The following is a 14,467-nucleotide window of genomic DNA, read 5'->3' on the forward strand; positions in this document are numbered from 1 at the left end:
GTGAGAGTTTTGGGGTTAGACTTAAAACTTAGGAATATAATGATTAGGCATTTGGGCTTAAATTTATTTATATACATTTATTATATAATTATAAATGTAAATTTGTAAATTTATTTTTTATTATGGCCGGTCCTGAAATTTCAAGGGGGTCATTCTCGAATTTTCACAGGGCCTTTATGTCGTTCTCGAAATTCCACAGGGGTCGATGTTAAAATTTACAGGGGTCGGTCAAGATTTTAACATATATATATATATATATATATATATATATATATATATATATATATATATATATATTTCACTAACAAAATTTTTCTCATAGGGGTAAGTCGACCCCCCCCCCCCCCCCCACCTCAAAGGGTAAATATGCCCCTGATTTCATGGGGTTGGTTTTCAAAGTTTAAGGGGACGATTATATAATTTTATGAGAGACGATTAGGATTTTCAAGTGTTTATTACAATCAAAAAATTCTACGGGAAGCGGCTGCCCATCCTCTTCAAACACTAGATCTGCCCCATGTATATGTCTAGAAGTTATGAAGGGCGAATGCGGCGTTTAAATTCATGATAAAAAATCGTAATAATCCATCGGTGAAAAATAGATAATTAGTGGGAAAATATGGGTAAAGCCTTCATGGGTAGTTTTAGAGCCGTCTCCGAGAATTTAAATACATCGGCCGAGTAAAAATAAAAAGGCCCGTATGTCTTAACAAAAATTTTTTATTCGCTAGCATACATGGATAAACTTTTATCGACCGGTTTATTATAAGCAGAAACCATTCTAAGTATGTACTTATCTCATAAACCATTCCAAGTAACCTTATTTATAACACCAAAAAACATATAAATGTAATATGTACAAAAAAGTTTGTGCCCCCAAACCTTATGTGCCTCGGCCGATAGTGCGGCTCGCACACCCTCCAAGTCTCCCCTGGGTAGTTTTCTGGCATTTATTTAGCCATGATAGTCCAAAAGAAAGAATCATACTCAATCAAATCAACTCTAAAGCTTGCACTAATTGATTTGAAAGATTCCACCATCAAATTTTCGACAGCCATAATGCAAAGTGCACTAAATGAAGCAAGGGACAATGATGATGATATAGTAGACCTTTTGTGATTGTCCGCCGATCATTAAACGGTTAAATTCACAGGTTTCTAAGTTTGAAAAACAAATACTTTAGTATGCTATACCGTGTGTAACGTTCAATGCATTTTGACATAGTTAACATTTAGTTTTTTTTTTTATTGAACGACTAGATGTTAGGGATTGAATTATTGACCTTCAATTTTACATTCAAACCATCTTACTACGCTAACAAAGTGGGAATGACACTATGGCAGTTTATATGTTTTAGTAAATTATGTAAAATCTGTAGTATTAAAAGTATCATAATTCATTAAACATGGGTTATGCATAGTAGAAACGGTAGCGTAAAGTATAAAAGAAGATAGTATGAACAGGAAGCTCAATGTGACATTTGACTGTTAAGGACAGACAATCCAAAAGTTTTTTTCCCAAATTTTTGTAATAATATACCCATGTGAATGACAAACACACTTGGCTCTTTATAAAGCACCATTACTTTTTTTAAGAGCTAATAATACTTCACTTTTAAATCCACGCATATTTCAGGGTTCGAATGATCAACCCCTAAGAATGTTTATTGGATCGGTTAATAATTTATTCGATTTTGAGCTACTTTATTCCTAATAAAAAACCGAATCAAATTGAATTCTTAAATAGGGTAATCGCACTGAACTAAAAATAGAATTATGAATTCGGATACGGTTTTCTTTTTCTTGTTACGGATATGATTCAATTATGTTTTTTTGGTTTCTCGGTTCCAAGGAAGGAAGAACTATTACACACCAGAATACCATTGAACCAAATGCTCTTTAATATTAAAGCACCATTATTTATATTAATAAAAATAACTTGTAGATGTATAATGTAATATACATATATGACATGCCCGGCCATGCTTATAAATTAACAAACCCTAAGACATATATGTGTCTCTTCTATCAAACTCCAACCACATTTTTGCATGGGCAGTGAACAATACATAATTCCCTCTAGCTTTACATTCAATCAATCAATCAATCAAAACACCTTGAAAGATTGTATCACCAATCATTTATATTAATCATTTAATTTCCGGACATAGATCCAAGATTAATTAATTACGATGGATTCGATTCATAAATTCCTAAACATTGTTTTCCCTATTGTATCCTTCTTCTTATTCATCTACGTCCTACTGGTACTTGCACTGTACCGCGTGTTGAGGCATTGCATTGGATTTGTCTTCCCGGAAAACCTTGCCGGAAAAGTAGTACTAATCACCGGAGCTTCTGCTGGCATTGGTGAGGTAAATAATTGCAATGTATGTATGTATGTATGTAGCTATTAATTAGTTTATTCTAGTTTTATAGGTAGATGGTTTTGGTTTTGTACTTAATTAATTACGTTATTGAAGCAATTGGCATATGAGTATGCAAAACATGGAGCAAGACTAGCATTGGTTGCAAGAAGAGTGGAACTGCTATCGGTGGTGGCCGGAAGAGCCAAGGAGCTAGAATCGCCGGAGGTGATTATGATTAAGGCAGATGTTTCAAAGATCGATGACTGCAAGAGATTTGTCGAGGAAACAGTCAGAACTTTTGGGGATTGTGAGTTTCTTAATGCGATTAAGTAAAAGCTGTTTACATTGTTTGGATCAAATACAAATAACTCTTAGCGTGAAAAACATACAAATAACTAGAGTAATTATGCTAAAATTAGAGAAATTATAACTAGAGTATAGTTTTTGAACTAGAGTAATTAGTATTACGGAGTATTACTTTACTTCTTGTAATGTAAGTACTCTAGTTCAAAACTGTTAATTAATTAATAACAATTGATTTAGTTATTTGTATGTTTAGTAATTATATTCATATCGATTCTCACCTGAATGGTGTTGGTTCAGGCCCCTTTACGCACCAAACTTATTACCATGTAAAGATAATATGTAGCAAAAAAACTTTTGTATTCAGTAACAACAAAGTGGTACACAACATAATGAAAACCTACTCCTATCTATATTAAACAAAACACATATAATAACACATGCCAAGTATGACCAAGTATGCCACCATTTCAGCAACTAGATAGTACCAACGTCCACTTCTCACGTTCCACCCAATTAGGTACTTGACCCACAAGACTGCTAACCGTATCCTTGACCCTTGACCCGTAACCCGCTTCTGACCCACTAACTAATTCTGACATGCTACAGTAAATCATTTGGCACGCTGACCCGTACTCGACCCAAACCGAACCGAAACATCAAGATTATACCCAACAAATGGGTTCGTATCACGCTAACCTAAAGTATTCATGGGTTGATTGAGAGTTTTTTACCAACTAAGTGTAGTTAAGAAAAATATTTACCAAATAGAGATACTTTGAAAAATAATTCTCAAAATGGGTGTTTTCTAATTTAATGTTTAAAAACAATTAAGAAAACACCCATTACTTCATCTTCTCAAATAGTTATCCTAATTCACTTGTCACCCTAATTCAAAACTAACATGAAAAACTAGATTATGATTCCGGCATTTCACGGCGGCGTCACTGCAAGCCTTGATTCCGATTATGACGGTTTAACCGGCTGTCAATGACGGTTCACGACGGCGACAAGTTTGTGTTCCTTCGGATGTTCACTGTCGCGCCACCACAAACGTCGATTTCGATTATGGCGGTCAGGCGGCTTTCAATGGCGGTGCATGTTATTGTTCTTCCGGCTATTCATGGCCGCGTCAGTTCAAGTTGTGGGATTCACAAAAATATTTGATTGTATTAATATTTGGTTTTAATTAATTTGAATGTTTGATTATTAGATGTTTCATATGAAACAACTTTTGTTGGGTGTTAACTTTGCCAACTGATTATTATTTCAAGTAGGGTTATTGTCGGAGAAGGGGAAGATGAAAGGAGTTGTTGAGTTAAGGAGAGAAAAGAAAGGGAGGGGAATTGAAAGAGAAAAGAAAGAGAGGAGAAAGAAAATTTGTCACTTCATTTAATGAAAGGAAAGTAAAGAAAATTTAGGAGTTAATAGGTAGTTAATGTTATACACACACATTTTCTCTTATAATCATTCTAATTTGGAAGGATGAGTATGGACTAAAATTTTTTAACATTTTCTCTCCCCTCCCCTCCCCTCCCCTTAAAAAAATCTTTGGAACATGATTCCTTCCCGTTTTCTTCTTATTTCCTTCCCCTCCCCTCTTTAAATGAGACTCGGGAACACAGCCTAAATTAGAAAACATCTATTTTGGGAATTATTTTTCAATGTACCCTTATTTGGTAGGGGTGTTATTCGGGTTCGTTTTTCGGGTTTCGGGATTTTCGGGTCGGGTTCTTCGGGTTTCAAAGTTTTGAATCTTGACCCGAAACCCAACCCAAATCTCTCACGGGTTTTTCGGGTTCGGGTAAATCGGGGTTCGGGTTTTTTCGGGTTGGGTTAATCGGGTTTCTAGTATCCTAGAAAACAAAAAAAAATGGTTTTAAAGGCTACGATGCTAAAATTAAAACAACATATTATTATTTGCTCGTAAGCAAATAATCAAATAACAAACTAACATAACTTGATAAAACAATCTAAAAGAATAGTAAAACTAACTCGAACCATAATCGTCTTCAATCGGGCGTGATTTGGTTGTTCGGTTACGATTACTAGTAGTATTATATAGAAAACACAAGTTAACAATATACAGTCGATCTATAATAGTTGTAATGACAACAATCGATTAGGACCAGATTTTGACAAAATTAGTTGCCAAGACTAAGCCAATTATAAATGAAAATATATTTAATTCCAAAACTAAAAGTTTATCAGGTTATTTGGGTTGACCTGAAACTTATAAATCAAACCCGAGAACCAACCTGAATTACTTCGGTTTGGGTTCGGGTTAGTCTTTTCTCGGGTTCGGGTTAGTCGGGTCGGGTTAGTTCGGGTACGTGTTTTCTCGGGTTGGGGTTTCGGGTAAAAGTGACAGCCCTACTATTTGGTAAATATTTTTCTTGACCAAACTTACTTGGTTAAAAAGCTCGGGTGATCGACCTGTTTATTTTGATAAAATCTTCTAAGTGCTTATTTATGCTAGCAGTTAAATCGGTTGTATAAGACTCTTCTTTTCAACCGGGAGTGATCAAATTTGATCACTGGGAAACAAAGAATATATATTTAAAATGAAAAGTACGCTAAAATGCTAGAGTAGAAATTGTAGTGAATATCTATAGTTTAAAAGGAGTTGTTTATATACCTTTATATTTCTTTTTTAAAATGTATAATTTTATTGGGTGCTCGCTCATATGCTGAGAGAAAAAGTAAGAATTTGTTGTTATAAATATGTCTTTTTCATGATAACCTTGAATGTTGTATTGATGTTTGGGTTTTACCCGATAATTAACACCCTCTTTAATAATTCATATATTATATGGCTTGAAATGTTAAAACACTTGCCCGGTTTATACCTTTTGTATATGCAAAATATTTTTGTGCGGTACTACTTTCTTTCTTGTATCTAATATATTTATAGCATATCATGAATTTACTTTAATTTTGTTTAAGTACAAGGACATAGTATGGTGGTAAGATGCCTCTCTTATATTTTATAGGTGGAACATTCAATTCCTACAAGATACAGATATAGGTGATTCATAGGAGTACTTTTGAGTAATTTAGTTACTGCTCAACAAAAATTAGTGGCACGCATATTTAATATTTAATAGTATTTAGATTTTGCGTCACTAATTTTAGTTTTTAATGGCATTTTGCATGTGCCGCAATTTCTTGGCATACAAAATTATTAATTTGCTTTTGTTTTGAATCACTTTCTAAAACATATTTTATAATTTAGAATTGATATTTAATTCATAATCGGTCATTAATGAACAAATACAACGTTGGTTACTGAAATAGTTTAGCTAGTTGCTTTCACAACCTCATTTTTTGTTTTAATAGAATAATAGGTATATACTTTTTTTCCTTCATTGATTTTCTAGTGTCATTGAACTTAATTACTTTTGAACAGTGGATTGCTTGATCAACAATGCTGCAGTGGGAGTGATTGGCCTCTTTGAAGACCAAGAATCCATCACCGATCTTACTTCAGTCATGGTACTCATCCCTACCATAAAACTATTCCTTTTATAAACACAAAAACATGATAGATAACAAGACAAACTAATTAAGGGGGAGCAAATGGGGAGTCCAGGGGTCTTATTTATTTATTTATTTAAAGAAAAACATAAGTTAAACCCCTAGTTGTAGCCAGTAGAAAACATAAGTTGGTCCCGTCATTTTAAGACTGTATATACATGTTGTTTCTCAGGACGTAAACTTTTGGGGATCGGTAAATGCCACACATTTTGCACTTCCACATCTAAGGAAGAGCAAGGGCAGAATAGTTGTGATAAGTTCTCGTGGCGTGTGGTTCAATACGCCACAAGTAAGCGTCTATAATGTAAGTACAAAACCGACATTTCTTTTTCTATTGATCATTTGGTCATGTTAATTCAATTTAGTTCTCATCAATGAATCTCTAGGCAAGTAAAGCAGCTCAGCAAAGTTTCTTTGAAACCATGCGAATTGAGGTGGCTCCTGACATTGGAGTAACAATTGTAACTCCCGGGTTAATTGATACACACTTAGCTACTGACAAATTCATATCCAAGGTAAATGAATACATGTTCAATTAAGAATGCGTGTATTAGATTAGATTAGATTAGATTACTCAATTGAAAAGATTTGTATGTTGAAACATATACGTGATCTTTTAAAATTATTTTGCTTTGAAAATTAGCAATAATGGTTTGTTTCACACGTGTTCGAAAGACATATGATATTGGGTCCTTAGTATTATTGTTTTATTTGTGATGTTAAAGTTACTGATCGGAGTTTTAAGCATTCTGTGCGTAGGTTTATATTACGGTTCTCTCTTTAAAATTACTACTATAGTCTTCACTGTTTACTCATTTAATCATTTTTATTAACTAAGGGTAAAATTTACATTCTTGTATGCTTATTCACTTTAGCTAAGTGGACACAATTGGGATTTGGGGGCGCCACTCATTTGATTTGTGAAGGTTTAACGGAAGTGGGGAGTGTGAGAGATGGAGTCCATCCCCAATCAACTAATCACATATTTGTTATTTACTTAAAACGTCCCTGCTTACATGAGACTTTAACATCTAACTATACTATTAAACCAACAAACTTTAAGTCAACTTGGCCTATTTCTATTGGTGGTTTCCTAAACTTTCCATCTATATTTATCACTTCTCTAATTTTCATATGAATAAAATAAATTAAAATTAAATTAAAATAATCTACAATCAATTCTCTTTAATGATTAATAATTATAATTATTAACTATGAATTTCTATTATTTATATTATTTCAATTATTATATATTCATTATTCATTATAACATAATTAACCTAAAAACCCAAATCAGTTATCTCCTCTTTCACGTCTCCATCATCTTCCACCGATCTCAACCTTCAATTCATTTATTCGTCCAATTCACCGTACACCATCGACGAATCTGTTCACCAGCCGGACGTTAAATCTACAGCATATCGGCCTACCCATGGTTGTGTTCATAATTCATCAACGTTACCACCGGTCACTTAAATTATTAGGTTTTATTTTTTGTATTTTGATCCAATTGAAACTATATTCTTTTTTTTCATACACAAATTTAGGCTTCCCACCATGTTTAATTTATTTTATTATAACTGGTTTTAATTTTTTATTTATGAAATTTGACCGATTGACTAATTAAAAATTTAACCATTGGAGTATATATCTAGATCCGTAATGAATTTTTGTATATAGAAAAAACCGGTGGTAACGTGGTACATATCATAATGATTCTAATTTGAAAAAAAAATCAACCATTTGATTAACGATTACTTTAATTACGAAAATTTCAAAATTATAATAAATTATGATATATACGTGGTATATATTATTTTAACATACTTATTAAACCAACCATATGATTAAGGATTTAAACATATCATAATGATTCTAATTTATGTTTAACTATATTAATGGTAACAAATAAAAAACAAATTAGTAAGTTATTTTTGTACAGCTAATATCAATTACTTAATTATTAATTTGCTGATTAATTATATTATGTTGACTATTTTTATAAATTTCAACCATATGATTAACGAATTAAATATATCATAATTTATTATAATTTTAGATATACGGGAATTGATAACCAATTTTAGATATAAATTTTAATTATTTTGTATTTATAATATAATTTAACAACATTACATTCAAGTATTTCAAATTTTGAAAATCCCTTACTTAAGATCTCCTAATTTTCGTCCATAATTTAAGCTAATTCAAAATCCCTAATTTTATGTTTTTAATTAGTTACATTTATACCTTCACTTTTATTCAACTCTCCATAAAATCAATCGTTTACTACTTATGTATAAATACTATGACTTTGACACAAGAATTCTTACACTATTATACCATATTTAGCAAAAACGAATTTGTTTATTTGTAAGGTTTATAATTTTTTTCATGCTTATATAATTCATTTTGTTTTTTAGTTTTTTGGTTAAAAGTGTTATTGTTCCAAAATTAATAATTTGTTTATTTTTAATTTGTCACCACTAGGAAGATGGAGCCGAAAAACATCACAATGTTGAACCAATTGGATGTGCTAAACAGTGAATTTGTCCTCAAGGTGCGTATTTTGAAACTATGGCGTCTTAAGGACAATTCAAATCCCAGAGAAGATTGGTCGACTGCAATGATTTTGTAAGATGAAATGGTATATTTAAAGCCTGGACCAAAGTTCCGTTTAGTCCAAATAATATATTGTTTAACATTTATTTAATTTTATCATTTCAGCTTATGGCTCCCAACTAGAATACCTAATGTCATGGATGGAGTATTTGCTGCAAAAATGTCTTAGTTTTTGTACAAGATTGGATGTATATTTTTTTTATTATTCATGTATTTATGCATTTTACACAATTCATCTAATTTAATTGATTTTTATATAATCAATCTTATAAATTAATTTATTTTTGTTTTTAAGAACCGAATTTGATCACTTTTTTTTAGTTTTAATATTCTCAAATTTCAATAAACTCTACATCTTATATATTTGACCAATTTTTAATTAAGCATTAATGTCAAGAATTACCGATTCGTCTAAATTATTCCGGCCAAATTAAAAAATAAACTAATAAACTGAATAGAAAATAAAAACTTTTCATCTTTTATATTTGATCAATTTTAAGTTAGGCACAAATGTTAAGATAAAAAAGAATTATCTAATGAAATTTATTGTTAAATAAGTTAATGAAGCTAAAGTCTTGACAATAATTTCCTGATAATTAAAAAAATTAATATTATATTGTTTAGTTAGAAAACTTCTAAAAAAATAGAAAGTTTTTTATAATAATATTTACATTTATTTATTTCTGCTTTTAAAAACCGAGATTGATCATTCTTGCAACAATCTTTTTGTAGTTTTTAATAGTCTTTATTGTCAACAAATTTTCCATCTTTTATTTTTGACCAATTTTTTATTAGCATAAAAGACAAATTTAATGTATACTGAAAATTTAAATAATTTACTTTCGAATATACTCGATAGTTAATAAGTTTTGTATTAAATACACATTATTTATTTGACCAATTTAATATGTTGTTTATTACTTTTTTCAAATTTATATTTAAAACATCGTAGATATTCACTTTACTTACTTATTTATGCTAATTATTGATCATCTTTAGTTTTTGTAAGGCCCTGACACCGGTTCCATGCTTTCAACGTTGGATTTACTCATAAACACAGTTCTAAATATCAGAGTTAATTGAAACTTTACGCGGAATATAGATCTTTCATAAAGCATTACATATTAATTCGTAACTTGTCTTAAATAAACATCGTGTCTTTCAAAATCAAAACATTTAAACATAAAACATCTTGAGTCTTTAGATGCCATACTCTTATTCTTCTGCCATGTGTCTTCGCTCAAGCCAACTGTCTTATTCTACTCGCCTGCGTGCATTCTACTCGCCTTCGCTCAAGCCAGCTGTACCAATTTACTTTCATTACATAATTTATACATACTTTCATACTATATAATTACTGTTCATTATATCTCAAATATTATTAGGGTCTGATCTCTCTGTCCTTGTATATGTCAGATATTATTAGGGTCTGATCCCTTCTTGTCTATATTAGATATTATTATGGTCTGATCCATTTCTTCTCTATCTCAGATATTTTTAGGGTCTGACCCTTCTTTTCTTCTCTATCTCAGATATTGTTAGAGTTTGATCATTTTCTTCTCTATCTCAGATATTATTAGGGTCTGATCCCTTACTTCTTCATTTTCGTACATTCTGTCTTTACATACCCGTGACATGCATATACTTTCTTTAATTATTCATACATATTCATGTGTTATACATATATATATATATATATGTATATATATCATACACATCCATCTTTCATATACATACCTCCCTTGTCAATACGTGCAATATCCGAAGATCGTTCACGTACCGACAAGCATTCATTCACATTCATGACATAATATCTATCTCATAAATCATACATGGAATACACTTACCATTTAAGGTAAGTGTATTAACTATCACATCGAGTATGCACACAACCCCGAAAACATAACAAGGAAATGAGGCTAGAAACTCACCTGAATGCGGTTACGTTCACCGTTAAATGTAATCCCTTTTCTCAGTTGTGCACGACTAACTGTATAACGATTAAACGTATTAATTAACTATTACCACTCATATCGTATATCTTTCTTAATTATAACCCAAAACGAACGGGGGTCCGGGGGCAGCGCCCCTGGCAGGAGGGTTCTAGGGGTGGCAGCCCCTAGCGGGGTCCAAGGGGTAGAGCTCCTGGCTGTCTTAACACATTTTCCATTAGGATTATAAATTATTTTCTAATTCGCTAACTCATTCATTATAGCGAATTACGCCTCCTTCGTTAACTAATTCGTTATCTTACATGTCTGATTCGTTATTCTGGTTCGCTAGCCTAATTCGTTATCTTATTGTAACATCCCGTTTTCTGGTTTCGGTTAATAAACGAAAGTTTGAGTTATTATGAGTCGGGCTAGTGTTGGGTTAAATGGAATTGAGTTATGGACCTGGGTTATGAAGGAAAGAGGAAAAGACCATGGGCTTAAGCCCATGATCTATAATTATATAAGTCATTAATACCCATTTAATTTCATTTCACACATACTCCATACACCTCCTATAACACACACTTAAGCTCCCTCTCTAGTTTCTCTCTCTCTCTAGCCGAAATCACCAAGGAAAACCGATCCCGATCCAAGGTAATGATAGTATGATGTTGTATGAGCTTAAACCCATTAGTTATGGTCACGAAACGACGAGCCGACACCGTTAAACCATTAAAGTCACGAGATCCGGGTGGAATTGGGTATAAACCAAACTTAAGATGAGCTTAGGGATCACCCTAGCTCAGATCTGGATCGAACGGGGCGAAAAACGGTGAAAAGCGAGTCAAAACACGTTTTTCCGGTGAAACCGCGTTTTTCTGAAAAACGAGGTAAAGGGAATGTCAGAGAATGTTCCTGAAATTCTCTGACCTAACCCTAATTCGTTAACGGGGAGTTAACGAATTAGGGGTGATTCGTTATTTAATCCGTTACAGAAAGCATAGCGAACTAGCTTCAGTTCGTGTTCAATTCGTTAAGGGAGAAGATAACGAATCACCCTTGATTCGTTATAGTCATTCGTTAAAGGAGATAATGATTCGTTATAGTCATTCGTTAAAGGAGATAATGAATTGGAAGGTCCAATTCGTTATATGAACTAATTCGTCAAAGGACCAGTTCGTTAAAAGGTCCAATTCGTTTAATAACCAGTTCATTAAAAGGTTTAGTTCGTTACAAGAACCAGTTCGTCATGGTAACCCATTTCGTTAAGAATAAGTAACGAACTAGAAGTTTACCAAAATGACAGAATGGTCCCTGGACTTAGAAAAAGAATGATATAATTACAAAGAAGCCCTTAAACTTTTCAGTTAGTAAATTAATTAATGATTCAAAATTCTAATAGAAAATGTGTTAAGACAGTAAATGGAAATAAAATTTTTCCAAGCTGACCTGGAAGCTCGACCCCAGCCAGGGGCTCGGCCCCTTGGACCCTGCTAGGGGCTGCCGCCCCTACACCTCGCTGTCATGGCCGCTGCCCCCGAACCCCCGTTCGTTGAGGGTTATAACTAGACTAGAAACGCGATGTGAGTAGTGCTAGTTAATTGATATGCGTAATTGTTATACAGTTAGTCGATCACAGCTAAGGAAAGGAATAACAGTTAACGATGAACGTAATCGAGTTCAGGTGAGTTTCTAGCCCCACTTCCTTGTTATGTTTTCGGGGCTGTGTGCATACTCAAAGTGATAGTTAGTACACTTACCTTAAGTGGTAAGTGTATGCCTTGTATGATTTATGTATGATGATTGCTTGACGGTGCGTGAATGATCTTCGGATATTGCATGTACCGTCAAGTGGTAGTTAAAGATATGATTGATATGCATGATGTATGAATGATGTATGTATGAATATATACGATGTATGAATAATGTATGTATGATATGTTGATGGTATGAGAACGCTCTTCAGAGATTCCACGTATTGTCAAGGAAAGCATTTAAGAACAGGTATGGTACAGTTGCATGAAATAAAGGGACCAGACCCTACTAATATCTGTGAGGATAGGGACCAGACCTTAATAATATCTGTGAGGATAGGGACCAGACCCTTATAATATATGTGATGGTAGGGACCAGACCCTAATAATATCTGTGATGTTGGGGACCAGACCCTTATATTATATGTGAGGTTATAGGGCGGAAGACTCTTTATATAGTATGGATAGTTATGCAAGTAAAATAAAGTATGAATAATGTACACACCTTCGGGCACGTGTGCAAGTATGAGAACATATTGTATGTCGTATGATTAACTAGAACTCACTCAGCGTAGCTGATTTTTAGTATGCACGCAGGTGAGTAGATTGAGGCAGCTTGCATAAGGGAAAGCACATGGCATGAACTTGAATAAGCTGGCATCTCAAGAAATGTTATGTTATTTTAAAGACAATATTTTATGTTTAAGTGTTTTGAATGCCCGTTAAGACAAGAATGGATGGTTATGCAATATTATGGTTTGAATGTTTTAGTATTCCGCAAATGTTTTTATTAACTCTGATATTATGAACTGTGTTTATGAGTAAGTCCGACGTCCAAAGTAGGGCTCCGGTAACGGGGCCTTACACTTATCATGGCTTGATACGTCATCTGGTTCGTTATTTCATCATAACGAATTGGCAAGTAACGAATCACCTGATTCGTTATCTTAATATACGGAATTGGACGAGTACGAATCACTTGATTCGTTATCTGATCAGAATGAACTGGGGAACTAATTCGTTATCTGGACATGACGAATGGATGAGCTAATTCGTTATTTCATCATAACGAATTGCATCAATTTTATCCAGACTTTGACTCAGGGTCAAAGTCAAAATTGCCAAGAACATCCAAAGAGTCAACACCAGCGGATTCAACAATTAAATCCTCAAATCTCAACCATATAACACGAATTTGGTATCCAGAGACTCGTAATCCTAACGCCTACAAACCCCAATCTTCCAATCAACCAAACATTCATGTTTAAAGGGTGCGATTTATGGATATATAGGTGCGGCTCAACACTCATTTAATTAACCAATCTAATGTTAACGAATTGCACTGTGTATAGGTTCGTTTGATTCGTTTTCATCACTTTTATACAGATCTAAGATTACCTAAATGAATCCGAACCTAAATGAACAAATTTACGTTATAAACACACCTTAAACGAGTCGGTTCACGAACACGATCTAGTATTGATGTTGTTTTGGTTTGTCACGACGATCTAACACCAACGGGATCGGGTTTCCACCTTCGGATCTTGGTCGGGATATTGGATAGTGTTTGTGTGTGTTTTCCAAGGTATAGGCTATGGTGTAGAGATGGATAAAATGGAAAGGTTTAGGGTTTAAGAGGTATTTATACTTCTTTAAGCCCATGGACTTAAGGCCCATTCAATTTCTTATTCCATCTTTTAAAGTCCAAGCCCATCATCTTATAGTTTATTTAACTATACCCACACACGACACCTCATTGAATAAACAAAATTTCATTTATTTATTATAATCAAAAGTAGGATGTTACAGTTTTAATGATACATTCCAATCATTTATACATTTATTTATTTCTGCTTTTAAGAACCGAATTTTAATCACTCTTTTGTAATTTTTAATAGTCTCCAATCTCAATAAACTTTCCGTATTTTATATTTGAACAATTTTTAATG

At 33.0% G+C, this 14,467-nt stretch overlaps 1 protein-coding gene across 1 annotated transcript in view; it reads left to right on the forward strand.

The window, feature by feature from the left end:
- Positions 1-1,980: 1,980 nt before the first annotated feature.
- LOC143564000 (11-beta-hydroxysteroid dehydrogenase A-like) overlaps positions 1,981-14,467 on the forward strand; it is a 90,775-nt gene continuing 78,288 nt past the window's right edge. Inside the window, exons 1-4 of the mRNA XM_077051404.1 lie at positions 1,981-2,374; positions 2,483-2,675; positions 6,081-6,166; positions 6,381-6,512. Coding sequence (XP_076907519.1) covers positions 2,192-2,374; positions 2,483-2,675; positions 6,081-6,166; positions 6,381-6,512 — 594 coding nt within the window. The 5' untranslated portion in view covers positions 1,981-2,191. The remainder of the gene's footprint in view (positions 2,375-2,482; positions 2,676-6,080; positions 6,167-6,380; positions 6,513-14,467) is intronic.

The sequence above is a fragment of the Bidens hawaiensis genome, unplaced genomic scaffold, assembly GCF_021521415.1.
Source record: "Bidens hawaiensis isolate Kalapana, Puna unplaced genomic scaffold, B.hawaiensis_p1.1 tig00021682_1, whole genome shotgun sequence".
Taxonomy (NCBI): domain Eukaryota; kingdom Viridiplantae; phylum Streptophyta; class Magnoliopsida; order Asterales; family Asteraceae; genus Bidens; species Bidens hawaiensis.